The following is a 25,423-nucleotide window of genomic DNA, read 5'->3' on the forward strand; positions in this document are numbered from 1 at the left end:
ATATCTTATATTACAAAAATAATTTTATATTTAAAATATAATTTTTTACTATTCATAAATTTAATCCAAAAATCAAATCTAAAAAAAAAAAAAAAACCTTACCTTTTACCCAATTTTCACTTAATAACCTCAAACTTTACACTATCTTTCCATATATAAATAAAATGAAATTAGGCTACAGTTCGGAGCGACGATTCCCATTGAAGAACAGGTACGGGACAAACTGGAGTGGATCGAATTGGAAGGCTATCATCACTGGGGAGTGGCTTGTGTTGCTTGTTTGCATTCACTTTTGACCAACAGCAATGGCGGATCTAAACATTACCCATATTTATTACTGTTTTGAAAGGTCGGAAGAACCATATCAAACGGTCTTCGACCTCCACTCATTTGTTGAATTGCGAAAGCTGCTATTTTTTCCTGTCTGTGGACGCAATTCTTCCAAATTGTATTGCACTCAACCCCGCAAGTTTCAATCCCTTACTCCAATGGCACCAACTCTTTCAACACAACCAATAATTATTGATTATCCCTTTTCTCCCGCAAACCCTAATTTCAAATTCAACAACTCACGGCACTCCGTACGATTCCCCAAGGGCCGTTATTCATCCACCTCTTCCACCGTCACTGTATTTCGTAACTCTGATACTTACTATTTCTCTTCTACCCACCATTCGGCAAATATAAATATAATAGACTATATTTTCCATGTGCAGGAATGTATGCTTCGACGCCGGCTCGTGGTTTGTAGCAATCAAAGAGAAGATACCGCGCAGAGCAGCTCAGAGGGTAAATTTTGTTTTCGGTGATTAAATTTCAATTATCTTCGTGAAATTTGGGGCTTGGATATAACTCTTGAGACTTTTGGTAAATTTCAGAAGCTGGAGTTGATAATTTAGGTGTCAAGACTGCACTGTCCATGTTAAGATTCTACAAACGTGAGGTCCTCTCTCACTCATTGCTATTTTCTTGGATTGAAATGTTCTTCAGTTCTTGATTTAGCTGCAAATTAGGACTGAAGGAGTGGGTAAATTTTTGTGTGCACCTCGTTTTTTAAGGACTAGGTTTTATACATTGTAATGTCTTAGAAGGCTGGGAATTGAAGTGTTTAGTTTTGGGGTGCTGTGATGTTGGTTGTAACAGGGGAGATTTCACCATTGTTGCCAAATAGTTGTCGATACGTCCCAACATGCAGCGAGTACTCGATGATTGCTTACAAGAACTATGGAGTTGTAAAGGGCACAATATTGACTGCCTGGCGCCTCTGCCGCTGCAACCCTCTTGGTAATTTTATTGTTATAATCATTGGCTGATTCTGAGAACTATTGTAAATTCATGGCTAAATAGGAACATAGAGATTTATAATCATGTATTTGCTTTGTCCCATGGCAGGAGGGTCAGGCTTTGATCCACCGCGGTGGTTTGACGAGCCAGCACCACCCGAGCAATAAATTTATGCAATTATGATACCATACAAGATAAGTTCTTACTTCTTAGTTTTGAAGTTAACAGCTAAATGTAGCCTTTGTATATGCATGTGGAACTTGTTAATTGAGATTCATATTCAGCATGGATGAGACAGAAAATCAAACTAACGTTGTAAGGATTAGTGAAGTTCTTTAGGATTGTGAAGTACATATATACAGTGAATTATTCAAAAGGATTTCAGAAATCCTTGAAATTCCACTTGTTTATTTCTGAACTAAGTTCATCACCCTTTCCCTGAATTGTTCTTGTTTAGGTCTGACATTTGAGTATAGTTTCAACCGCTTATTACGCAACGACTTTTGGGGTTTTCAAAAGAATTGAAAATAGTAAAAAGAAATTAGTATTTAACGTGATGTTGTACAGAGAGAATATGCATTTGGTATTTTGGTATTTAATGTGATATTTTTGAAAAAAAGTTATGGGATGAGATCGTTAGTCTCTAGTGTAATCCGACCCCTCTCACCCCACCAATTAAACGGCAGACAAGTGTTCTTTATTTTAATTTAAATTAAAATATTTTATTTTACACACATTTTAATGATTTTTTATCCATTATTATTTTTTTAAAAAATATTAATTACCATCTATGCCCCTTCCCTTCTCTTGGTTCTTTCTTGCTTCTGGATTAATTTTTATTTTTTTTTGTAATCTTCTTCTTCATTCTCCCTTCACTCCCAAAATTTGACGCTATATTGATGAATAGTATCATACTTTTAAAAGTGTCTATGTAAATGAAAACTGATGTTTATTTGATCTTTTAAGTCCTTGTTTATTTATTATGGTCATGTTAAGACAAAGAACTGGTAGGCATTGTATGAACCTATTCAGTGAAAAACTCACTCTTCATATTAGAATCTGCCACTTATAACATTCTTTTCATTAGAAAAACAAGTATTTGTTATTGCTGACGGTGACAAATTGAAAATATGGCATGCTTAAATCATTATAGTTAAAAACAACAACAGTGGTATAGATGTGAAAGACTGAATTCAAAACTACCGTTCTACGACAAAAGGAAGAGAAAAAGAGGCCCAGCTATAAAGTAATTAAACCATATAATATCAAGTTACATCATTTTAAACAAAAATCATTGTCCTCCCCGATTATGAATCTAAGTGAAAATTTTCAACCTTGTCCTATAGCTCCCATAAATGTAATCAAACACATCAATAATCTTGGCCATTTTGATCAATCCCAAATACTTGATATATCTGTCCAAATACATCACTTTCAGCAACTAAAATAAATTTGTGGCAGCTAATCAAGTAGCAGACCTAGAAACCTCTAATTATTGAGTTCAATTATGGCTTCAATGACATAAGCAGAAGGCTTATATACTAAAGAAAGGATATATGTCACATCAACTGAAGAAGAAATGCCAATATTACTGCAAGGAAAATATTAGTATATGTTATTTATTTGATTTAATAATGACAGAACATTTACAAACATGCCTTGATCAACTGATCAGGTGTGAACCAGAGAGAAGAATAACCATCAAACATGGCCTTCTCCTTTCTGTTATAATAACCTTAAGGTGATTAAGCAGTTACAGAAGTCTCCACTGTAATCCCTGAGGATGAGTAGTTGACCTCAGCTTGTTTGTTACCTTCCCAGAGCTCGGGTATGGCTTCCCGGAGGTTATGAATGCTTTCAATTGCATAATCAGCTCCTTTCACTCTCTGTGATTTACCAATCTGTGTCCAAAATTTACCTTTGTCATTTGGCCATATTTTAAATTTTTAAATAATGTTCCTATTTTTGATTGGTTACTCACCAATACTGTATGAAGTCCTACACGTTTTCCAGATTGAATGTTACGGACACTATCCTCAAAGAACAACTGCATAGGCCATGTGAAAATTGTAACAAACCACCTAGGCAAATGAAATAGATGTGATGTGTCACTTTGATGTCGATGTTTATAAACTTACTGTTCTATTAGGGTCGATGTTGGCAATTTTAAGTGCCTTTTCTATGGCGGATTCTGAAGGTTTGCAGACAACTGGAGTCTTAGGCAGACTGGTTGCTGCTGCATCAGGCTTTGAGAAATGTCCTATGATGTCGAAAATTTCAGGGCTTCTGTTTGAAGCTAGGGATGGTTGTGTTGATCCTAGAAACGCGATATCATCCTCGTTGTCTGATGTGGCGGGGTTGTGAATAGAATTAAGAGTTTCAAAACATATGATCCCTTCAAAACAGTCTTCCAAACCTAGTCTTCTAAGAGCTTTGATGGCATGGACTTTATCAGCATTTGTGAAGATCTGTTGATACGGAGATATAAAATGTGTGTATTATATATATGTTAAACCTGACATCGAAATTCTTGGAAAACAAAGAGACTTACAACTTTTCTTATAGGCAAACTTAGCAGAAGGCTTCTCAAAACAGGGTCTGGTTTTAGGTTCTCATAAGGTAATCTTCCATGGACAAAACTGAAAGATCATAAATAAACTCATGATTTAATTATTTATCCAATCCATACAAACCATAGAATCCAATTATACTAGGATCCGTCTACGGATTATGAACATACCTATGGTACTCGTCATAGTCAAAGTCGTATCCAATTGCCTGAAAATAGAAAATGTGATGACTGATAATCTTTTGACGACGTAATCAAAGTTTAATACAAAATCAGAAGGGAGTAGAAGGGCTTACTCTAAGACCTGCCATTGTGGTGCCATAGTGTTTGTACAGTAGATTAGACAAATCTTGAATTTTACTTTCTTCGATATCCAACTTTTCGACCATGTATGCTGATTGGAAAACATGTATAAATACATTGCATCAGAGATATTTTACCCATGTTAAGAAAAATGTGTAACAGAAAGTTAAAAGGTCAATACCTTGGATGTTCTTAAGAACTGATGCTGCTAAACCAGAACTTACAGGGTAGAGTGTATCATCGAGATCTAAATACACGATAACAAAGGCAGAACTTGGTTGGATTTTATTTAGAAATAGCCTAGTGAGAATAAGTTGTTAGAAAGTGAATTATCTTACCGAATAAAAGGCATTCGTACTTTTGATGCTGAACCTGTCCATACTCCATCTTAATCTCCTACAGCTTCAGTAGAAAGTCTTAAATTAGATGAATCAAGATTGACGTAGAAAGTCATATGAAAACAAATGAAATCCATCAAGAATCTGAATCTCTGTATGTGTATATGTATATGTATATTTCTTTGCATGGAAGCCATAGCAATGGCAAAGAGTGGAAAGAAGGAGAAATACCAGAATCTGAGGATGCAGAAAGAAGATCAGATGACCAATTCCTTACAACAAAGAGAGATTGCTCAAACAACAGGAGAGGAGGAGGGAAGAAAAATGGTAGCCTCTGTGTCTCCTTAAATAGAAGAAATATGAGTCCAGCATTTGCAAAACCTTCCACAAAATTGATAAAATAAAGTAATTTGTGACTTTCCAATTCTGCCCTGCACATTATATTCTGAAAATTGTATTGTAATAATTAGTGTGTGTATATATATATGGACAAGAAAAATCTCCAATAATTTATTAATTTTAGAAGGGTTTAGTTTAATGGGCAATGAAAGTGTCTGCAAGAAGGAATAATTAACGAATGAGCACCTAATCAGTGATTAAAATAAGGGTTGCCTATTTTTGGGGGGGATTTATTAATTACCTGATCAATTAATAAGTCAAATCAATGCATATAAATAAACATATATGTGCAATTTATTTATGTATGTTTTTCTTAAGGGTGGTTGTGTGTGTAAACCACAAGCAATTTCCTTGGAAATAGTCTCTACCCTTAGTTAATAATCTTGAAAATAAGAAAAGGACCACTTTGTATACATATTTGGACAGTACTATTATATTTCTTTAATGTTTAGGACAAATAATTGGATCCATGGTCTTACTTATATTCAATTAAAATAAGTAGAAGTAATTATACCGAAAGAGCAGTCCATAAAATTATTTCTTAATAAAGGGGGATTAGGACAAGACCTCTGTTTAGTCTTCTTCATTAATTTATCTTTCAAGCACTTTCAATCAATGTTTGGATTGGAACAAATATGTCTAGTCTTTCTACAACTTCATTCTCCATCGCACATCACAAAAGCTTATCCATAATATGTCTGTAATTTGCAATCACAATTTCCTGCCACCATGCATATGTTCTTCCACACTAAAAAAAAAAAATATATATATATATATATATATGTAAAATTTTAATTTGGAAAATCAAAAGAAATCCATATTTTGAAATTTTATAGCGACTGAAGCTGAGGTTTTTTCACTAAGACGTGAAGAATAGTTAGTTACAAAGACTTGTATCAAAACACATAAAAGACAATAACAGGAAATACACTAATAATAATAATAATAATAATATATAGTAGTAGAAACTTGTATAATTGAATTTTCTCCAAAAAAATTATTCAAATTAAAGGCATTCAATAAAACTTGTCATTTCGAAATTTGCTTATTAATTCTTCAAAGGGGAATTAATCTCAATGATCAATGGCGTAATTAGGCAGGAGTTCATACAATATTCTTGTACGACAAAATCACTTGCAAAATTCTAAATTACAAGCGAATGCAGACAAGAAACTATATATATATATATATATATATGATTGAGTAGATAGGTAGAAACAAAGGAATACAGGTGGGAAGTGATCGAACGAAGGACCAGATGCATGCATTACAGATATCATGTGCATCTTGTCAATATGATCGATCCGTCAAACTTAATTATATATAATTAATTAATTTATTTATGATTTTTAAATAAGTGATGGAAATGAATCCCCAACTTTCAGGGTTTTACAACCACAATAAAGCATGAGTTAAACGTTATTTTATGTGGCAATATGTATTTCATGTACACACACACAACCACTCCATCCAAGGAAAGACACGTATTGTCATTATCCGTTAGATGTAATTAAGTTGGATGGCAGAAAAATAATATATATATGCCTGAAAATTAAATTGGTAGTAGTGTTGTAATGAATATTGCGATGCAAAAAAGCTAAGCAAAAATTAAAGCAAATTAAGCACTCATGTGCAGATGCATATCCAACACAAGTTGACTTAATTTTTTGGCGTCATCTGTGCACCATAAATTGTCCTATCGTGGCTGCACTTGCACCTCGTAAATCGTATATTATGCCAAAGAATTTCAAGATAATATATTTATGTATAGCACTTCATTCATATGTCCGAAGGTGACATTGGAAAGGGCTTTTACATTTACAAGGAACAACGAAAAAAATGAAATACATAATAGCCAAAAAGATTGAGTATTGCTTAAAATTCAGTTTACCAAAAAGAGTTAGGCTGGTCATTGACAAATTAAGGTAGCATAGGCGGCGGGACGAGAAAATGATTATTAGACAGAGTCTATACATAAAAATAGATTGAATTATTATTATTGCACACACTCTAGGTCTAGGTCTAGGACTAGGAGGACCCCTAAGGTCTTGATCCTATATTGTACATAAATGAAGATAAGAAATAGGTTCAGGCTTCAGATCACTAATTAATGCACCATTGCACTGACGACAACGATTAATCAAGAAAACATTCTCCCTTCTATTAATTATTCAGGAATTATTAATTCCCTCACAGAAATTAAAACATATATATATATTAGAGTGTAATGAAATGAAGTCTGCGGCGGAGATTCCGACTGGGCCGCCCTACTCTAGCTAGAATGCTTTTCTTTTTCCGGCGCCGTCCTATTGATTGGCCGGGCCACAGCCACGTGTCAGCATATCACGTCGTTGCCACCCCATTCTTAACTGTCAAACTGTTCATCCGATGTAGCCACCGCTCTCTCAAGTCTACATAACTCAAAACTGTAATTTAATTTCTTCCTCAAATCCACATATCTTCCTTGATTCTTACATCTTAATTAGCACTCCTCTAGGTTTTTCATTACTCGAAAGAAAATTAGTGCATGGTGCATAGAGTGAGGTATCTATCTATCTATCTAGTGTCCACACCTCAAAGACACGATTTGGAAAGAATATACTACGTAGCAATTAAGTTTGAGAAATCATAAATCAATGGAGGAGGGCGATCGGGAGTGCACGACACCGAAGAACCAGGAATGTCAGATACCAGCGGCGGTGGTGTGCCCTCCACCGCCGAGGAAGAAGACGACGACGGAAAGAAGAAAGAAGAGGGAGGCGCCGCCCAAGAATGGCTACTTTCAGTCGCCGGAGATCGACATTTTCTTCAACAATGTACCTTCCCCGGCGAGACCACCCTTGTCTTAATTAGTCTCCGTTGATTAACATTATGTTTTACTTTAAATTTAATTTCTAGATCTTGTCTGGCTGCTTAATCTTAGGACATCTTAGATATGATCATTTACATGTCTTTAATTTGTCTCATTAGGATAGATCAATTCGATCGAGATTTGTGTAAGTGAGAAATAGGATGGAAATGTATTATGTATCAGTAGGAGGGCAGATCATGTAAGTCTTTATGTACCTTGGGATTCTAATTAATTTATTAATTAAGGTGAATGTGCTGAATTCCAGGAATTACAGTACAGACACCATTGGCAGGTAGCTATCATGTCCATTTCGAACAGGACTGATTGCCACTTCTACGGTTGCACCGGCACCACCGCCCCCGCCGGATCTTCCAAAAACGTTGCCAGAAATATATATATATATAAATTCTCTTGTACAGAACGTCGAAAACATTTATTACATAAGCATGCCAAAGTACTGTTCAAACTCCTTGTCTATCGTCGTCATTTTAGCCGTGCCTGGCCGAGCATGATCATCACCTAAATTACCTGCAAGAAAGAAATCAGTAACACATTAATCGAAAATTTTAACCTCCAAAAAACGAATATAATATATATATATATATATATATAAAATCTTTTACCTGGTGTGACAGACCACCTCCCAGATGAAAGGACAAAATTAGTGGTGGCTGCTTCATTCGAGTAAAGAAGATCCTCAAGCTCTTTATTACTACAACGGTCAAGGTTGTCCTTTCGGCATTCCGAGCAGCCGTAATCAAGCAACAGTTCTGATCTACTGAAACTCGATTCGGCGGCGAGAGGATAATCCTTATCCATTTTCAAAAAGAATCTACTGCAACCAGCAGATGTCGTTGAACCTGGCTCCACAGTCGTCGTCTTAGAATGCAAGATACAGCTTTTAGTGTCGTCGTGGTCGCGTCGGGATGCGAAAGCCAAACTCCTACAAATTGATCTCCTTCTCGGCTCTGATTCGCCATGTCTGTTCATTATTAAGTCCGATGAAGAACACTTATGGTGGGGTAGTTGATTTTCTTTCTTCTTCTGCAAATTCATTCTCAGCAGCTCAGCTTGAAATTTTCTTTTCTTGTTCGAGGAAGCCGTCATTCTGGTGTCATAAATTCAGACAATCAATCCACAAAGAATAGATACAAATTAAATCAGAGGTTCTAATCAAGAAACTACGGACTGCAAACAGAAAAAATAAAATATATAACACAGACGACATATAAAAACATCAAAGCAAATCCGAAACAAGAACTGAAAACCGTAAAAACCATAACAAAAATAAAACCTGTTTGTTTCGTCGTTGCTCATCATAAGAGTGTTATCATCTTCTGGTAATGGAGGGAGGAAAATGACTTTTTTGACGTACGGCGCCCCATATATATATATATATAGTCACAGGTGCTCGAATTAAATAAATTAAAGTGTCAGTTTTGAATAATAAAAATAAAAAAAAATAAAAATTCCATCCTAAAAATCATTCAAATATAAATTATCGAGTTCCTCGTGCATGAGAGCATATACAATGGTGGTTAAAAAAATTTGCTTGCATGGATGAGGTGTCACCTTATATATTCAAACACATTTTGATTTATATGTTTTGATGCACAATAACACAGACATCATCTTTATTTTACTTCTAAAAGCATCCCATTGTGCAATTCTTTTAATTGGAATAATTTTTTTTTTTAAAAAAAAACTTCTTAAAAAAATTGATGGATTTCTAAAAGTTATCTTTTGTATATGCTCTGATGCGCGGTTGCTATATATAGATTGACTAAACCCATTCGTGACATCCTAATAATATACGACAGTCCACAAATTTATCAATGTAATACACGTATCTCTCTACGAGAAGGTATCGTGCCAATCATTCATTGGTGAGAACACATTTTGCTGTCGGTGTCACATGATTACATTACACACAATTTAGTTTTACCTCGCCTTAATCAATCAGGGTTTCCTAATTTTCTTGGTTCAGTACAACTTGTATATGATGCCCAACAACACTTTACTATATAACGGGCATGTAAGAGAATCAAGATGGGTATGTATGATGCCCTAAAAGATCCCACCTTCATTAACTAACAGAACAGACTCAACAGATTTAAAGGATCACAAAAGATTACTACAGGGTGATCCAATCATCAGTTCATCATACTTTGTTCGAAAACGAAGACCAGAATCAATGTGTCCTGAACTGGGGCAAATCCAGCACAGCATGTTAGGCCCTAGAATCTGTTGCAATTCGAAATTGAAGTCAATAATCTGAAGTATCGTAGAACAAATGGCTCCTTTTTATTAGGACACACAAATCTCAAATAAGAGAACAGAAATGCTCACTGCTGTCAAATTCTCGTATGCGCTGATATCGTACGGATGCGAATACAGATAGCCGCCTTTTTCTGCGAGCACCATGGCCCTCACACCTTCATGGTACTGCCATTGAAAGGCGACATCAAATATTAATTCATTTCATTGCAATGTAAGAGAAACGAATAGCAATGTTATAAAAACCTCGATTGTAGTCATGTTGTGTAGAATCAGGTAAATGTGCCAGCCAACAAAGAATCCCAGCGCCAAACTTAAAGGAAACAAGAGCAATCCGGAAACGACCTGGACATGAATGAAATCCAAGAACCATAATCAGAAACAGTCGAGTAACAAACATATATAATCAAAAACAGTTGAGTAATGATTAACACATGTATCGTTCGATAAGAACCCTCAGCAATGTTCTGAAAATCAATCGTCATACTGCCCATGAGCAACGCCTGAAATATATAGAACACGGTACATTAGATATTATATAACAAATTGTATGTAACAAAGAAAGAACTTTACCAGGGAGTATATGCAGGCGATGGCAGCAAAAACTACAAAAACAAAGAAGAACTTATAGTTTCCATGTCCCACACAATTGTTCAGCCAAATGCAATGGTGATCCTTGCATCATTAGACAATAGCTTTAAATTACGTTATCAAGGGGTATGTAAAAAATGAAAGAATGAACATAAACACGAACTAGGGATACCATTCGTAAAACACATTGGTTGCACACACGGCAATGATGGGCTCGAGGAGGTTTATAGTGGGAGCATTTTTGGCAGTATCTCAAATCACCACCCTACAGAAAAATTCCCAAAAACTCGAGGGTTACTTATCTAAGCAACTTGTCTGTCCACGCCGCTCATCGCGAACAAGGAACTGCGAAGGTGAAGTGACAAAATAAAATGAAAGCGAGGCCAGGACAACATTATTTTCTTATTTTCTATCCTCCGGTAATCAAGCACATAAGAGCATTTCTATAAATGAAAACATTATCATAAGCATATCATCGCAAGTCGCAATTTGAACAAAAACAGGGGTTTTAAATTGGATTCGGCTGCTAAGTAAGAACTAAAGGCATCCTGTTCTGTTAGGCAACACTAAAATCCAAACTTTAAAGAAGAAAGCACGATTCATATCATAATTAGGCTTCCATTAAACACAATCTTACAATGTGAAGACAGAAATGAGTGGAAAGCATTGCCACCATGGATCTAATGACACCGAACAAACCATTGATTTACTTTCTTTACTTTTTCATCCTTTCACATTGGGCAGGACATGAACAGTACAGCCACTTGATTCTGTAGTTCATCCCAATTTCAGTAAGGAATCATAAATCACAAAGCCATAGATTATTTGCTAACCAGATGAACCTTACTTTAGAATAAGTGCTTAATTAGAGCATTCGAGAACCCAAAACTTGGAATGCAACAGTAATCAAGATTCCGGTCTCAATCTTAGATTCTTACAGCACTCCAATTTTTTCAACATTTGTCAAAGAATACCAGTAAGTACCATTCACCTGAAATGACGAAATCGAGAAAATGCAGAGAACAGCTTAAGAAATTTTAATCACACTAAAAAACCTAAAAGGAAATAACCGACCTTGCGTTTGATTTCGTGGATCGGGTTATCGGAATTCTCAATATCCGGCATGAAATCCGAGGGTACCCGACCGGGATCGGTGTAAATGGCGAGGCGGTAACTGGAAACGCACATGACCGCCAAAAAAGTGAAGGCGGCTGCGTGTAGCGTCCCAGGTGAGGACCCGAGTGCGAAACACCGGTCAATGAAGACAAACACGGTCGAGAAATATATGTAAATGATGGCGGCTATCACGGCACCGACGTGAAACGAGAACTTGCAGCCCCTTTTCATTTCGATGAGATCCGGAGGCGCCGGTGTAACAATGGACTGCGGCGGCGTCTCCGGCGGTGGAGGGGCTTTACTTTACAGTAGAAGATGCGGCAAAGGTATTGGTTTTTTTAATTTAAAAATAATGCCTTGCAAATAGGACGACTGTCTCTGCTATTGTTAGGCTGTTAGCTTTGTCTCCCCTTGTTCTTTTATTTTCTCTTTGCTTCTTTTGAGGTTTTGTAATTAATTATTACTAAGCTGCTTTGTTGGAAGGTTCCTTTCCGTTTCTGTTGTTCGAAATAAAATATTGACCTAAGTGGGCTTTTGTTGGAAGGTCTCAAATTGAAGTATCATTTGCTCAATTTATAGTGTGTTACATACTGCATGCTAAAAACGCAAATGAGAAGGAATTTTAACATTTGGGCAGATCGGCCGGCGGCGGCGGGAGCTTCTGATTGCGGCGGTTTCCGTCCATCACAACCCAAGCCATTTTCAACCCCCAGCTTGTATGGACTTCCAAATGACAGTGCATGAACCACACTCCTGTTTAATCATAGCAATAAAAAATCAATTCACATACATAGGACTAATTAATTAGCCTGGATGATTAATTCTTACCTGGATTATCTGCTAGGAAACGGATTGCGACCCAGCCACCGGATGGGACCCCGACGGTGTTCCTCTCCGCCGGATCGGCCAAATTGAACCTGGCGGGATCCTTGCTGGGATCAAAATTCCCATTTCCCTGTGCCAGGACAAAGAAGTTGAAGCCATGGAGATGCAATGGGTGGCTCTCTGCTCCGATTATACTGGTGTCCTGAAGAACAAGTTCTACTGTTGTATTGAATGGCAGCGCCACCACTTTGGTCCCGGTTTTCATCATAATGTTGCTCGGGGGATTCCCGGTGTAGTTGTATTTAAAAGGTGGGTTTGCCGGAAAATCTGTCGTGTAGACTCCTTTCGACTGGTTGAAGAAGTGAGCCTGGAGAAGGGCTGTGTTTGGCATCACGAACGACACGTTGTTGACGGAAGCTGCAACCATTGTATTGTTGGGACCCTGGCAGGTTTGGTTCCCGCCATTCGGGCAAGGAATCAGGCCGAGCCCGACTGTGAAGAAAAATCGTCTGTCGACCTTTTGTGGGACCCTCGCCGATGGGAATTTCGAGCTACCCAGGCTGCGGATCTTGTCGTTGAACTTAAACGCGAATGTGGTGTCGTTGAAAATGGGAAGCGACGGTTGCAGAAGGGGAAGTTTGTTTAATTTCATGGTGGAGTTGTGATGACGGTGATGGTACTGCAAAATTGCCGAGGCAGTAGTGTTGTCGAAGGCAGCAGGGCCGGTGGCGTAAGCCTTGGCTGCCATTAGGAATGTTGTGTTTGGGTGATGGTTTTTTGTCTTGAGGAGGACATTCGTTGTCTGTCCGGGTGTGATGAGAACTATCTTGGTTTTGAATGGCTTCACGTAGACAGCGTCAGCTTCGACGACCGTCAGATTATGGTCCGCGACGCTGAAGAAAAGTTCGTCGTTGAGCGCGGCGTTGATCAGCCTCAGCAGGTAAGTCTTCCCTGGCTCCACCTTCAATTTGAATGTATCTGCAATGCAGACAAGTTAGTAGATTGGTTGCTTTTAATTTTTTACAGTGGCTATGGAAAAATCTTACCTTTGGCTGAACATGTGTTGTAGGAAGGCCCCGGGAAGCCATTGATGGTGTAGGCATCAGAAATGTTTGGAGCTGACCCTGTCTGCATTGCCTGATTTATGATTTTTTCTGTGTCTGCCTTCCACCATTCACCTGTGGAAGAAAATCCATGTCGACAGGAATCGAATTAACTCGGTATATGTAAGAAAAACATCTTCTTGTCTAGAGTCTAATACGCTATCATACCAAAAAGTAAGGGGACTTCTTTGTGTGGCTTCGGGAATGGATAAGGGACTCCTCGTTTGGGAAGGATTATAATCGGGCCATAGAGAGTGACGCGGAGCCAGGAGATGTGGGCGTGCCAGAAGAGTGTTCCTCTTTGGCCTTTAATGGTGAAGTTGTAGACATAGCTCTGCCCTGTCTGAATTGGACATTGGGTAATGTACGCCGGCCCGTCAGCCCAGCCGCTTCTCAGCTGCCGGATACCATGCCTGTCGCATGATGTAATGTTCTTATCTGTGGGTAAGATGAAAGTTTGTCGTGAAATGAGTGGATGCATTTCTCTTACCAGTGAATTGTTAGGTTGTACTGAACGTGGTTAACGACTTTTACTACAACCCTGTCGCCTTCCCGGGCAGTGATCGCAGGCCCCGGGAATTGGCCGTTAACTGTCACTATGCTCTTTGATTGGCACAGCCTCGTGACATTCTGCATTTTGATCTGTTCATGTTGGCAATTGCAAGAACACACAAGTAATTAAGCTCTCTCGATGTGTAGTAATAATACAAATTGAAAAATGATCGCGATTAAGACACGTACGTTGAACTTGTAATGCCTCGTCGCCGTGGGATGTTTGGAGAATGCGACCCGGAATGAAATGCACATAACGGTAAAGAGCAAAAGCTTGTGAGACATCATCGTTGTAGTCGGTTTGTTTCTGAGTAAGTGATGTTTTGAAGATCGATTGGATGATTGAAACAGACATCAAAGAATGTACATTATATATAGTGTTGTGTTTTGGACAGATATTGATTGTAATGAAACATGGAAACTGATAACAGATTGAAATTGAATCATGTTGACCTAAGTAGGCTGTTGCCTGCTGGCACAGACAGTGAGATAGCTCTAAGTTGGAGTGATGTCGAAGCCAGTTTTTCATGCCAAACAATTGAATCATTAGCTCTGGAAAAAATGACAATAAACATTAAACTGTGCAAGAAGAATATTTGTTGAGGGGTAAGCTTCAAAGTTCAATTGCGGATTTGTAAACCTGGTAATCAAGAAACATAAATGGAATAGGGTTAACCCACATTTTGTTGGCTGTCGGATGTGGAAATTTTTGGGGTGATTAAAACAAAATTGTAAAAATAGTGAGAGAGATTTTCTTGTTCGAGACAAAGCAAATGTTTGATGGATGTGTCCTTTTCAGTAATCATCAAGCTTAAATGCTATGTTCAGTTCAGTTGGGTTCAATCCAACCATTCTCAACAGAAAATTAATTAATTAATAAGAATTGCAGGATCATTGTAACCATATGGCCTTACCATCTGTTCTGATCATTTGTCTCTTTCGTCTAGATCATTTCTCATTATTATGTATTGGGGGTAGGGTAGGGTAGGGTAGGGTAGGGGTAGGGGGAGATATCATTGGTTCAAGAAGATCCATTTTTAGATGCCTTACTTTCAAGAAGTCCATTTATATTCTTGATATTACTTACCTTTTGAGTAATAAATTTGTATACCCAACTATAATGGTGATCGGATTATAGGTATTCTGTTCAATTTGAATATCATTAATTTTCAAAAGTGATATATGAGTGTTTCTTTTTAAATTTTTGTACTATTTAATTTATATAATTTTTTAATAGAAATATAATTTAGATACAAATTCATATAAAAAAAAATACCTTTAAAATTAAATTTAAAAGTTAAAAGAATAGTATTTAAAGTGAACGCACCCCTACCCTATATAAAAAAAAACTACGTATTTGTTTTGATATATTTTGAACTTTGTGTTTATTATTTATTTATTTATTTTACTTTTGATTTAAATAGTAATTGTATATAATGTTTTTTGGAATTAAATAACATATTTTTATAAAAAATTGAAATAAAATTTTTTAGGTTTAGATTCGATTCAAATAATTGATTTTTTTTAATTAAATAATATTTGATATTATATTTTATAAGATATATATATTTAATGTGAGTAGAAAAAAAATATTGAACCTAAATCTCAAAGAAGTACTAATACTTCATATCCAATAATAACATCCATCATTTTTCTTTAACAACCTGGTATTAAAATATGTGATTTACTCTTTAGTTTTCACAAGTAATGATATATTACTATTGGCTTGATCCATAAAATATTATGTAAGTAATACTTTTTAAAATTATTTTCCTACAATTTAGAGATTTTATAATTACATAATAGAACTATTGGTTTGATCCATAAAATATATATTACTCCCTCCGTCCCAGATACCATGTCTACGTTGCCGTTTCTGTTTGTCCCACGTACAATGTCACTTTTTTTTTTGGAAAATAATTACATCCCACGTACCATGTCACTTTTCTTTTTTGAAAAATGATTACATCCCTCTTAAAATACCGCGTCTGTCTACAGTAGCTGACACTGTACGTGGGACTGATGGAGTATTGATGTATAGAAAAAAAAAAAAAAAAAAATGACAATTTAAAACAATAAATAAACAAATCGCAAGTTACGGTAAATTGTGAGTTTGCCCAACTATTAATTTTACTGAGCAAGCGATGCATTGGGCTTTTTCATTGGTGATACTTATTTATTTCTGTAAGTAATTAATGGGCTATGGCCCAGTTAGGAGAATTAGTCCAAGACAACTATTTTCATAAATCGATCATAATGAATCAGAAACTCACATTTATTGATATAATTTGACAAAAATGAAAAAATCATGAATGCTGAAAAAACAATGAAACGGCGGTGCTTCAAAAGTGGGAGAGGGAGAGGGAGAGGCCCTTTAAATCACAAACAGGAAAACCTCTACAAGGATAAAATTAAAGGCCTGTGTCCGCGTCATCAGCATTTGGGAAGATCGGCCGGCGGAGGAAGCAGCTTTTGATTGGGCAGCTTCCCGTCCAGCACAAGCCACGCCATCTTCAAACCCCAGCTCGTGTGCACTTCCAGGTGACAGTGCATAAACCAAACGCCTGTAATATTATAATATATCAATGCAAATTCAGATGAAATAACTCTTAAAAAATGGTGATCAGGATCAGGATGAGGAAACAGGGTAATCGATCGAACCTGGATTATCTGCCAGGAACCGAATGGCAACCCAGCCGCCGGAGGGCACGCCGACAGTGTTCCTCTCAATGGGGTCGACAAGATTGAATTTTTTGGGGTCGTTTTTAGGGTCATAGTTTCCGAACCCTTGCCCTACCACGAAGAAGTTGAATCCGTGGAGATGGAGGGGGTGGCTCTCGGCCCCAAGAATGGAGGTATCCTGCATCACTAATTCCACGCTGGTGTTGTATGGCAGGACCATGAGCTTCGTCTCATTTTGGACCATGGTGTTGTTCGGAGGGGTTCCGGTGTAGTTGAACCAGTGGAACGGGTTGATCGGGAAGTCAGGGCTGTAAACGCCTCCAGACTTTCCGGTGAAGTGCGCCTGAAGGAGAGCTGTCGTCGGCTGCACGAAGGATATGTTGCTAATGGAAGCTGCAAATTTCGTGCCGTTTGGCCCCTGACAGGCCTGGTTTTGATCGCACGGATTCGTCCCCAGACCTACTGTGAAGAAGAAATGTTTATCTACATTTTGTGGAACATTGGCAGGGAACTGAGGGGAGGCTAAGCTGCGAAGCTTGTTGGTGAAACTTGCGGCAAATGAGGTGTCGTTTAGTGCCGGGAGGCTTGGTTTGTGCAGGGGGAGCTTTTTGGCAGAGATGACGGAATGGAGAGCCGGGGATTCGTATTCCAAGATTCCGGCGACAGTGGTGTTGTCGAAGGTGCCTGAGCCTGTGGCATAAGGCCTGGCAGCCATGAGAAAAGTGGCTCCGGGGAAGTTTGGTTTGGTCTTGAGAAGCACGTTCGTGGTCTGTCCAGGGGTGATGAGGATTGTCTCGGTGTCGAATGGTTTAACATAAATGGCATCGGCATCGACGACTCTCAGGCTGTGGTTCGCAATGCTGAAGAACAGCTCGTCGTTGAGGGCAGCGTTGATGAATCGTAGGAGGTAAGTCTTTCCGGGCTTCACCTTCAGCTTGAATGTATCTATCAAGGGAAAAATGTCAACATTTGGTTAATTAATTGCGAAACAATTAGCCATAAGAAATAAGAATATACCTTTTGCAGAGCAGTTGTAGAGTGGCCCTGGAAGTCCATTGATGGTATATGCATCAGAGACATTTGGACCTCCACCTGTCTTCATAGCTTGGTTGATTATAGCTTCAGTATCAGTATTGAACCATTCTCCTGCAAAATCATGGATTTATCATACCAGCAAATCTTCTTAGACATATCTTGGAAGAACAGGAGTGTAAGAATAAGACATACCGAATACAATGGGAACTTCCTTGTATGGTTTTTCGAATGGATAAGGCGTGTTGTTCTTCGGGAGGATGATCAGAGGGCCGTAAAGAGTTGCCCTGAGCCACGAAATATGCGCGTGCCAGAAGAAGGTTCCTCGCTGCCCGACCACCGTGTAATTGTACACGTAGCTTTGGCCAGTTTGTATAGGACACTGAGTTACATAAGCCGGCCCGTCTGCCCATCCACTACGAAGCTGTCGAATTCCATGCCTGTTGAAGGAATCAATCATCTGTCGACGAAAAGGATAACAATGTAAAGTAAGGTTCATATATGACTGTATGTGTACCAGTGGATGGTGATATTGTGGGAGACATGGTTTGTGACTCTTATGACCAAACGATCGCCCTCGTTTGCAATGACACGAGGCCCTGGAAACTGGCCGTTGACAGTGACTATGCTCTTCGTGTGGCATAATCGTGTAACATTCTTCATTTCGACCTGCATTAACGAGAGAGGTTGTGCTCGATTCTTGAGACAAGCAAAATGGATAAGCTAACACAAATGTAGTTAGTTCGATGTAACAGTAAGTGTACATTAAACTGGTAATGCCTGGTTATGGCATTTGCTTTCCAAAGAAGAACAGACATCGCCACAAAAAGTATCCTCATGGAAACCCCCGACAGAAATTGGAAAGAGGCCATGTCTGGTGGCGATCAAAGCTCTGCTGATTAGATTTGTTTCTGCTTGGGGAGGTTGATGCTGTTGGAACGAAGCCATGAGGTATTTATAGAGGGTGTGGAAGGGGGTGTTTGGTTGATTAGGTAATGATGAAATATTATAGTTTAAAAGAGATGGAAAATGGGAATATCTCCAGAAAGAGCAAGAACAGGAAGAATAATAGGATAATTTTAATTTGTTGGACAGACATTAGTTGTGGGAAAACAACGTAACTTTAGAGTGCTGTCAAAGACAATCATGTTCTGGTTTGACTCCTGTCGAAATCTTTCATTCCCTTCTTCTCCATGTTTCATTAAATTAAAAAGCAGATATCATAAAGTGCCCATGAAGCAGGTGTTTACAAGACACAAGAAATTATATACAAATGCAGGCAACACACACACACACACACACACACACACACTCCTTAAGGGTAGGGGAGGGACGAATGAGAAGCTCAATTTGGTGGCCATGGAGTTATCAGTCTTTAGGTGTCAAGAACTTTCCATATATTGAAGTAATTATTAAGCACTGTTTGCACTTTCCTCCCAAGCAAGGAAATACATACAAATACAATACTTGTTGTATGTCTATTGTTGCAAATCCAAACATCGTTTTTAACTGTATGTAATCTCATGCTTCTCCTCCATTTGGTCGGTTCATAATTCTATTGTCAAAAGAGGTCATTTTCTTTCTTCAGTGTAATGTTCTGAAATCTCACAGCGGACAATCTTGGCCGATGGAATAAATGCAATTTAATAATTACTGGTTTTAAGTACAAACAAGAACACATCATAGTTCCAAAACAGGAAAGAAATCATGAAATCATTTAGCGATTAATCTTTGCCCCGCCAGATCGCATCGCACCTGCGCGACTCCGATCCTGGATTTCTCCAGATCGAATTCCATCCACACGTTCTGCTGATGATGATGGCCGATGATATACGCCTCGATCCCCAGAAGATCGGAGTTTCCAAATGTGAAACAATGCACGGAATCATTCCCCCTCACCTCGCCGGGCGCGCGGTAAAGCAGCCGGTCGCCGGACACCGTTATCTCCGCACCGTTAAAAACCAGACTCACCGACGGCAGGGGTTTGGGGAACGCCGTTGAGTTTAACGGCACCCGGAAGCACAGATCGAACGCTCCTTGGAACACGAAGTCCGGGTCCTCCAGAACCCTCAAGATTCTAGCCGTTTGATTTATGAACTCGTTTTTCAGTGCAGTGTACGCCGGGCCGAGAAGGAAGGTGAACTGGGTGCCCGAATCGACCATGGTTTGACCCGCCCCGGTGTGGTCCGGTTCAAATACGGACTTGGGTAATTGGAGCAAGGTTTCCGAGACCTTAATGCCCTCGAGCTGGACGGTGTAGGCTGCCCGATCAAAGTAGGGCAAAGGAGTCGAAATTTGGATCAAAGGGGTGTAATTCAAGGGCAGCAGCCACGTGAAATTCGAATCGCCGAACAGAAGAATACCTGAAAAGTCCGACCCGGATATGCAGTAGGAGAACTTCTTCAACCCCATTTGGGAGACGAAGGAAAGAGAGCCGCGGTTCATGCCCATTAATCCAGTTGTCTTCGAGTCCTCATCCAGATTGTTGCTGAAACCCGAATCCATGCACCCGAATATGGTGCCGTTAAACCTCGACCCTCCAATGGCGAAATAATCGGTAGCCAAGTTCCCTTCGGAAGACGACGCATCGGCGTAGGAGAGGACGGCGTGGCAGAGATTCTTGGAGTCGCAGGAGGCGGGTATGGAGAGATCCCGGGTCTGGGAAGTGCAAGTGGAGGAAGTGCAGGGAATGGGAGTGTAAGACAATGATCTGTTCGGGTCGAATACGGGCCGATCCTTCCGGGTCGTGTTGCATTGTAGCCATGGGAGCTCACTGCCCGTGTCGAGGACCATCGTGACGTTCTGCGGCGGGCTGCCGACGGCCAATGAGACTGTGAGGGTTACGTTGTGGGTGAAGGGGAGCTTGCTTGGAGGTGGAGGGGACTTGATTTCTTGGGTTTCCAATGGCAAGACAACAGCTTTCGCTGCACTCGATCTGGACAATGGCTCTGCAGAGGAAAACAGGATTCTTAGAATGAAGGCAGACAGAGTGCTGAATTGAATGTGAATCTTCATGGTTCCAACAGGGAGCAAAGCAATTAGTAAGTGCACTAGTGTGTGTGTGTGTGTATAACAAGAAGCAGAGGAGAAGATCTACGAGAAGGAGATGAGATTTCCTGGTTTGGGAGCGAATCTTCAGTTTCAGGACAGTTAGTAGTAGAGTTAGTACAACAAATGTGTTTTAAAATTTCAAATTAATTGAGAATTTGCGATGCCATAGGGTAGAGAGATATTCTCTTGTCTCCCACGGGGCAGGCTTTTATGAGTTAGGTAGTGAAAACTCATGGCCTGGATTGGATGGGCATGAGAAAGCATTAAATGAATGTTTATTGAAATTGAAGATATCCAGTTCTTGCATCACAATTTAGTTAGTTTTTTTTTTGATAGATAATACTAATAGAGGCCTTGAATGAAGGTCACCGGCCATTGATGAGATTAGATGTAATACAGGATTCTTAATCTGAAAATGGTGGAAAAACGAACTCCCAGAAGGTATGCTTCTGACTGAGAGTGAATTGTATATTTTTTTACGAGAACCTTTTACAGGTACACGTGTGAGCACATGCTTTGTTTAATGCAGAATGGACAAAGAAGCTGTTGGCGGGACCCATCACCTTATGGCGATGGTGGCCTATCCTTGTACTCAGTTGTCGAAAGTAAATCATTATTCAAACATTAAAAAGTAGACTTGTCCAAACAAAATAATCAATCATATGTGGTTTTTGTAGGTTTGCAATGATGTCGCGATGTTAGATTCGATCTGCATCACCCCCACCACTCTGTTTCCTTTGACCTCTCCAACAGTCGCGAGTCTCGTGACTGACTTCGGCTTGGATGTTATACAAACTGACAGTAGCATGTTATGATGTCAAATACCTTCTCTGATTGATTGTGTTTGGATTCGCTACTGTTCTTAACTATCTGATGATTCACGTGATGGATTACTGAAATTCAATCAAAAGTATAGTGCCTATCCTTGCAGTGCACATGATTAATTGATGCAAATGTTGGCCTCGGCCCTCGTCACTGATGGATGGATATGATGTGAGCATGTTTGATGTCTTTCTATAGGAATTAAACGAGGTAAGGTATGTATGGAAATGATCGATCTCATGTAGGAAGGATCACATTATAATCATCGGATTCATCATTCAGCACCATAATCAAACTCGTGATTATTGCAGATCGTTTGAGCCCGGAAATTACACAATTGATTACCCTGCCCTGTGTTTCAGGAATGATCTTTTCGAAAAAGAGATTTTCCAGAATCAGTTGCATCTCATATAACGAAGAGGAGGATGCTTCTTGTGGGCCTTCAAGTAATATAAAGATCGGTGACTGGTGGCTCTATTCATACCTCTCCCTCAGGTCAGATCTATTGCAATTTGCAACCCATGTATTTCGGAAATTCTTGGCCCAATTTGGTCAGAATCCAAGTCCCAAAATTTGAAAAGCATCGGGACAACTGACAAGGGGCAAAATAAAGATTCCCCCCTCCTCCTGCAATTAGTTTGCTTCTCGAATCTTGATCGAAGCATAGGGAGAAGAGAAGCCAGGGGATCGGGTTAATCAAGCAATATGATGCGGCTGGCAGCTAAGGTTTCGAGGGATATGAAGAATGCAATAGGCAGCTGTGCACTTGTTCAACCACCCAAAGCGGTGGCGGCGCCGCCGACCACCAGGCGGTTTTCTGCCAACCGCAGCACTTTCACGTTCAATCCGGTTGCTGTTGAAATGATCAAATACGCCACCTCTCTTGCTCGCGAGCATAAAACAGGTGCCGCCGTGCATAAATTCTTTTTCTGCAGTGATTTTCTTATGCTCTCAAAGACTCGACTTTTCTGATTTAGGGTTTCTACATTGGGTCTTTTAATGTGAAATTTTTTATTGTGATGGAAATATGACTGAATGTTTTGCCGCGAATTCTTAATTTCAGAAGAATCATACTCGCGAGGATTGTTGGTATTGGAACAGTGCGAGTCCACCCAGTCAGATGATAATTCAAAGGGCTTAGTTGAACTTGCTCGTTCTACCTTATTGTTTGAAAGGTTCCATCCTCTGTTTCTTTGTTTTTTGAACCAAAATTCTAATTTTGTGGTTTTATTTGCTGCTTGTTGGTAGTGAAAAACAATTGAGAAGATGACAATACTGGATTCAATAAGCATCCTTAATGATCAAATGAATAGGCATAGATATTATTTTTCATTGAATTCGGGTATATTTATCCATATCTTTCTATGGTACTCCAAGAACACTAAGTTTAGTGATTGGTTTTTATAACTTGATTCAGAGGATCACATGAAGCAGCTATTGAAAGACTTGAGAAAATTCAAGAGTTAAGCGTGTCGTCTATTGGGGTTAAAGGTAAAAATATTTTTTTATGGGATTAGCTTTCTCTCTTCCCACACAACAGCATCTCAGTTAGCAATCCTCTATAAGTTTTTAAGTAATTTTGTGCTATTTGGGCTTCTACAGTTGCTGCTTCTGAAGCTGTAGCAGGGATATATCTCGAATGTTCACAAGTAAGCATCAATGTTGTGTGAACCGTATTGAGCTTTCGGTATTTTAATCTAAGGTTGTTGATCGATTAGCATACAATGTCTTATTGTTGGTTTCTGCAGGAGGATGCTGCATCAGTGGCTGCAAATCTGACATTGAAATTGCTTGAAACAATCCAACAAGAAATTGGTAATGGAAGCGGCTTTGAGATTCTGGAGGCACGTGCCAAAGCAATGAAGGGCTTAATTGAACTCACTTCTGGTAACCTTGACTCAGGTATGCTCTGCCTTTGTGGATCGGTATTGGATAAGCTCTGTTGTAAGATTTTGGGGTTTTCTATGAATCTCTTTGTTTGAAGTTTAGTCCTTCTCGTGCAGCGAAAAAAATATTTGAGGGAGTTCAAGGGCAAGGTGTTTTAGCTGGTAAGGTTTTATTCGAAGACAATTGATAAAATCATGTATAACACTGTCATTCAATTTGTTATTATGTTTTGTTATCTTTATATGCAGGCACTGCTTCACTGTCTTGCAGTGAATTTCTTCACGGCATAAGAAACTTTTCAGCTGCAAAGGAGCTGTACCAGGAAGTTATTAAGACTACGTCCGAAATCAAAGATTTTTGCAGTCCAAACAATCTTGGAGCTTGCAACATGACTTCCGATGAAGTTGCAGTTGCTGCTTCCTGTGGTTTAGGACAGCTCGAGGTGCATATGGGGTAATCTGAATATGATTGTAGCTTTCATTAGTATCTTCTTCAATCTCGATCCTCGCTTCTTATTTTATCTTTCTATAGGAATTTTAGTGATGCGGAGGAGATATTGACTGCGACATTAAACAAAGCTGAAGAATGCTTTGGTATGCAACTTTCTTGTTAGTTTCTCTCGGACTAGAGTATGAATATTGATGAATTACACGGTCATTATGGCGTGTTTGCTGATGTATGCAGGCCATCATCATCCCAAGATAGGTATCATTTTAACCTGCATTGCTCTTATGTATCGTCAGAAAGCAATGGTGGAGCATTCGAGTTCCCTTTTAATTCAAGAGGTAGAAACATCTTACTTTCAGCAACCAATACAGAACATCTAACCTGTCTAAAAATCGTCTAATTTCCTCCCTCATGTAAAGAATTAGTCATAATCATACATATAACAACAGCCAAATTTCATGTAATATACTGTATAGAAGCTCAAGTCACTTTCTCATCGAAGATGGAACCTCATTCTATTTACAGTGCTCTGAAAATTGTCACTAATGTTCCTTATGGCTTCTCGATTACAGGGTCTTTTTAGAAAGGCACTTGAACTGCTCAAGGCCCCTGTCTTGGAGATAGATGGTAAGAAATAACATGTAATGTTTCTATTTCTTATGTTTTCGAATTGTCGGCATATTTGTCTCATTTTTTTATTTTTTTTTCTTACTGTTAGGTAAGAGTGAATACGGTTACAGAAAAGATATAATTGCCTTGGCAAGAGGTAAATTTCAAACATCAGCTCATTAGTTTCCTTATTTATGATGTGTTAGCTGTTAAAGACAGGCGACTTCATCCTGCCTGGCCATCTGACCCTTTGGCTTTTATGACACAACAACATTCTTGCGCGGGCTAATACATTAAAGTTTTTATTAAGGTGGGTATGCTGAAACACTACTGGTGCAACAAAATAGAAAAGGCGAAGGCGAAAAATTGAAAAAGTGGGCAGAAACAGCTTGGGGAGACCAATGGATGTCACTTGGAGAAGCTCTGGAACTGTCGGAGTCATCCCCAAGGTTGCCTGTTATAGACACTCGAATTTGCCGGGTTGTCTAGTTTCGTGTACAATATACTGGTGTACTTAGTTAAGATCATAAGCTTATGCCATGTTTGTAATAATTTACCCATCCATATGATGGTCAGTTTTGATATTTTCCTTGTATCAGTAGCAGAATAGAATCATTAATTGAACCTATCAAAAGAACCATGTTTTTCCAATTTGTCAAATATTTATATATACTCATAGAAATGT

The 25,423-nt window shown here is 38.9% G+C and overlaps 8 protein-coding genes across 14 annotated transcripts; 2 read left to right on the forward strand and 6 right to left on the reverse strand.

Moving 5' to 3' along the window:
* The first annotated feature begins 174 nt into the window (after positions 1-174).
* On the forward strand, positions 175-3,018 carry LOC127251587 (UPF0161 protein At3g09310). 3 transcript variants are annotated; one of them, XM_051275325.1, is made up of 5 exons: positions 179-629; positions 717-789; positions 879-938; positions 1,144-1,284; positions 1,393-3,018. In XM_051275325.1, the coding sequence occupies exons 1-5, from the start codon at positions 306-308 to the stop codon at positions 1,449-1,451; spliced, it is 657 nt and encodes a 218-aa protein (XP_051131282.1). In that variant the 5' UTR covers positions 179-305; the 3' UTR covers positions 1,452-3,018. The 3 variants fall into 3 exon arrangements, with proteins under 3 accessions (XP_051131284.1, XP_051131282.1, XP_051131285.1); XM_051275328.1 differs by having other exon boundaries at positions 182-636; XM_051275327.1 differs by lacking the exon at positions 1,393-3,018 and having other exon boundaries at positions 175-629; positions 879-943; positions 1,144-1,283.
* On the reverse strand, positions 2,877-4,803 carry LOC127251586 (suppressor of disruption of TFIIS-like). The gene is made up of 9 exons (XM_051275324.1): positions 4,726-4,803; positions 4,495-4,558; positions 4,338-4,403; positions 4,150-4,247; positions 4,025-4,062; positions 3,836-3,923; positions 3,423-3,752; positions 3,266-3,331; positions 2,877-3,185 (listed from the first exon to the last, which is right to left on the reverse strand). Exons 2-9 carry the CDS (start codon positions 4,541-4,543, stop codon positions 3,030-3,032), a joined length of 891 nt encoding a protein of 296 aa, XP_051131281.1. The 5' UTR covers positions 4,544-4,558; positions 4,726-4,803; the 3' UTR covers positions 2,877-3,029.
* A 3,106-nt stretch (positions 4,804-7,909) lies between these two features.
* On the reverse strand, positions 7,910-9,170 carry LOC127251588 (uncharacterized). The gene is made up of 3 exons (XM_051275329.1): positions 9,039-9,170; positions 8,368-8,852; positions 7,910-8,272 (listed from the first exon to the last, which is right to left on the reverse strand). Exons 1-3 carry the CDS (start codon positions 9,062-9,064, stop codon positions 8,181-8,183), a joined length of 603 nt encoding a protein of 200 aa, XP_051131286.1. The 5' UTR covers positions 9,065-9,170; the 3' UTR covers positions 7,910-8,180.
* Positions 9,171-9,611: 441 nt separating this feature from the next.
* On the reverse strand, positions 9,612-12,148 carry LOC127251387 (probable protein S-acyltransferase 16). The gene is made up of 7 exons (XM_051275052.1): positions 11,687-12,148; positions 10,785-10,877; positions 10,595-10,696; positions 10,456-10,524; positions 10,268-10,366; positions 10,094-10,189; positions 9,612-9,988 (listed from the first exon to the last, which is right to left on the reverse strand). The coding sequence occupies exons 1-7, from the start codon at positions 11,957-11,959 to the stop codon at positions 9,866-9,868; spliced, it is 855 nt and encodes a 284-aa protein (XP_051131009.1). The 5' UTR covers positions 11,960-12,148; the 3' UTR covers positions 9,612-9,865.
* A 127-nt stretch (positions 12,149-12,275) lies between these two features.
* On the reverse strand, positions 12,276-14,531 carry LOC127251834 (laccase-17-like). The gene is made up of 6 exons (XM_051275741.1): positions 14,398-14,531; positions 14,147-14,298; positions 13,825-14,069; positions 13,600-13,731; positions 12,557-13,531; positions 12,276-12,481 (listed from the first exon to the last, which is right to left on the reverse strand). The coding sequence occupies exons 1-6, from the start codon at positions 14,494-14,496 to the stop codon at positions 12,351-12,353; spliced, it is 1,734 nt and encodes a 577-aa protein (XP_051131698.1). The 5' UTR covers positions 14,497-14,531; the 3' UTR covers positions 12,276-12,350.
* A 1,906-nt stretch (positions 14,532-16,437) lies between these two features.
* LOC127251670 (laccase-17-like) lies at positions 16,438-18,824 on the reverse strand. The gene is made up of 6 exons (XM_051275473.1): positions 18,687-18,824; positions 18,440-18,591; positions 18,118-18,362; positions 17,908-18,036; positions 16,870-17,835; positions 16,438-16,772 (listed from the first exon to the last, which is right to left on the reverse strand). Exons 1-6 carry the CDS (start codon positions 18,792-18,794, stop codon positions 16,642-16,644), a joined length of 1,731 nt encoding a protein of 576 aa, XP_051131430.1. The 5' UTR covers positions 18,795-18,824; the 3' UTR covers positions 16,438-16,641.
* A 463-nt stretch (positions 18,825-19,287) lies between these two features.
* On the reverse strand, positions 19,288-21,127 carry LOC127251671 (aspartic proteinase PCS1-like). Of its 2 annotated transcripts, XM_051275475.1 has the most exons (2): positions 20,286-21,127; positions 19,288-20,183 (listed from the first exon to the last, which is right to left on the reverse strand). In XM_051275475.1, the coding sequence occupies exons 1-2, from the start codon at positions 20,935-20,937 to the stop codon at positions 19,636-19,638; spliced, it is 1,200 nt and encodes a 399-aa protein (XP_051131432.1). In that variant the 5' UTR covers positions 20,938-21,127; the 3' UTR covers positions 19,288-19,635. The 2 variants fall into 2 exon arrangements, with proteins under 2 accessions (XP_051131432.1, XP_051131431.1); XM_051275474.1 differs by having other exon boundaries at positions 19,289-21,127.
* A 575-nt stretch (positions 21,128-21,702) lies between these two features.
* On the forward strand, positions 21,703-25,389 carry LOC127251672 (uncharacterized). 4 transcript variants are annotated; one of them, XM_051275477.1, is made up of 13 exons: positions 21,703-22,010; positions 22,107-22,699; positions 22,859-22,970; positions 23,213-23,286; positions 23,398-23,444; positions 23,544-23,697; positions 23,799-23,843; positions 23,931-24,135; positions 24,214-24,275; positions 24,367-24,467; positions 24,702-24,756; positions 24,848-24,895; positions 25,049-25,389. In XM_051275477.1, exons 2-13 carry the CDS (start codon positions 22,501-22,503, stop codon positions 25,225-25,227), a joined length of 1,281 nt encoding a protein of 426 aa, XP_051131434.1. In that variant the 5' UTR covers positions 21,703-22,010; positions 22,107-22,500; the 3' UTR covers positions 25,228-25,389. The 4 variants fall into 4 exon arrangements, with proteins under 4 accessions (XP_051131434.1, XP_051131435.1, XP_051131433.1 ...); XM_051275478.1 differs by having other exon boundaries at positions 22,158-22,699; XM_051275476.1 differs by having other exon boundaries at positions 21,703-22,005.
* Positions 25,390-25,423: the final 34 nt, after the last annotated feature.

This window comes from Andrographis paniculata, unplaced genomic scaffold, assembly GCF_009805555.1.
Source record: "Andrographis paniculata isolate CXL003 unplaced genomic scaffold, ASM980555v1 Contig45END, whole genome shotgun sequence".
NCBI classification, from domain to species: Eukaryota; Viridiplantae; Streptophyta; class Magnoliopsida; order Lamiales; family Acanthaceae; genus Andrographis; species Andrographis paniculata.

Excerpts from the sequence above, each read along its gene's own strand:
- LOC127251586 (XM_051275324.1), bottom strand. The coding sequence starts at position 4,543 with ATGGAGTATGGACAGGTTCAGCATCAAAAGTACGAATGCCTTTTATTC. Across the intron at positions 4,063-4,149 it reads CCACAATGGCAGGTCTTAGA|GCAATTGGATACGACTTTGA; the intron begins GTAAGCCCTTCT and ends TTCTATTTTCAG. Across the intron at positions 3,924-4,024 it reads GACTATGACGAGTACCATAG|TTTTGTCCATGGAAGATTAC; the intron begins GTATGTTCATAA and ends ATGATCTTTCAG.
- LOC127251671 (XM_051275474.1), bottom strand. The coding sequence starts at position 20,937 with ATGAAGATTCACATTCAATTCAGCACTCTGTCTGCCTTCATTCTAAGA.
- LOC127251587 (XM_051275325.1), top strand. The coding sequence starts at position 306 with ATGGCGGATCTAAACATTACCCATATTTATTACTGTTTTGAAAGGTCG. Across the intron at positions 630-716 it reads CCACCTCTTCCACCGTCACT|GAATGTATGCTTCGACGCCG; the intron begins GTATTTCGTAAC and ends TTCCATGTGCAG. Across the intron at positions 790-878 it reads CGCGCAGAGCAGCTCAGAGG|AAGCTGGAGTTGATAATTTA; the intron begins GTAAATTTTGTT and ends GGTAAATTTCAG.
- LOC127251670 (XM_051275473.1), bottom strand. The coding sequence starts at position 18,794 with ATGGCCTCTTTCCAATTTCTGTCGGGGGTTTCCATGAGGATACTTTTT. Across the intron at positions 18,592-18,686 it reads CCAGGCATTACCAGTTTAAT|GTCGAAATGAAGAATGTTAC; the intron begins GTACACTTACTG and ends TCGTTAATGCAG. Across the intron at positions 18,037-18,117 it reads GGAAGTTCCCATTGTATTCG|GAGAATGGTTCAATACTGAT; the intron begins GTATGTCTTATT and ends ATGATTTTGCAG.
- LOC127251834 (XM_051275741.1), bottom strand. The coding sequence starts at position 14,496 with ATGATGTCTCACAAGCTTTTGCTCTTTACCGTTATGTGCATTTCATTC. Across the intron at positions 13,732-13,824 it reads AGAAGTCCCCTTACTTTTTG|GTGAATGGTGGAAGGCAGAC; the intron begins GTATGATAGCGT and ends TTTCTTCCACAG. Across the intron at positions 12,482-12,556 it reads TTTCCTAGCAGATAATCCAG|GAGTGTGGTTCATGCACTGT; the intron begins GTAAGAATTAAT and ends ATGATTAAACAG.
- LOC127251672 (XM_051275477.1), top strand. The coding sequence starts at position 22,501 with ATGATGCGGCTGGCAGCTAAGGTTTCGAGGGATATGAAGAATGCAATA. Across the intron at positions 23,287-23,397 it reads GTCGTCTATTGGGGTTAAAG|TTGCTGCTTCTGAAGCTGTA; the intron begins GTAAAAATATTT and ends GGGCTTCTACAG. Across the intron at positions 24,136-24,213 it reads CAGCTCGAGGTGCATATGGG|GAATTTTAGTGATGCGGAGG; the intron begins GTAATCTGAATA and ends ATCTTTCTATAG.
- LOC127251588 (XM_051275329.1), bottom strand. The coding sequence starts at position 9,064 with ATGATGAGCAACGACGAAACAAACAG. Across the intron at positions 8,853-9,038 it reads AGCAACGACGAAACAAACAG|AATGACGGCTTCCTCGAACA; the intron begins GTTTTATTTTTG and ends TTATGACACCAG. Across the intron at positions 8,273-8,367 it reads GAGGTGGTCTGTCACACCAG|GTAATTTAGGTGATGATCAT; the intron begins GTAAAAGATTTT and ends TCTTTCTTGCAG.
- LOC127251387 (XM_051275052.1), bottom strand. The coding sequence starts at position 11,959 with ATGAAAAGGGGCTGCAAGTTCTCGTTTCACGTCGGTGCCGTGATAGCC. Across the intron at positions 10,367-10,455 it reads GTTCTTATCGAACGATACAT|GTCGTTTCCGGATTGCTCTT; the intron begins GTGTTAATCATT and ends ATTCATGTCCAG. Across the intron at positions 10,190-10,267 it reads ACAACATGACTACAATCGAG|TACCATGAAGGTGTGAGGGC; the intron begins GTTTTTATAACA and ends TTTCAATGGCAG.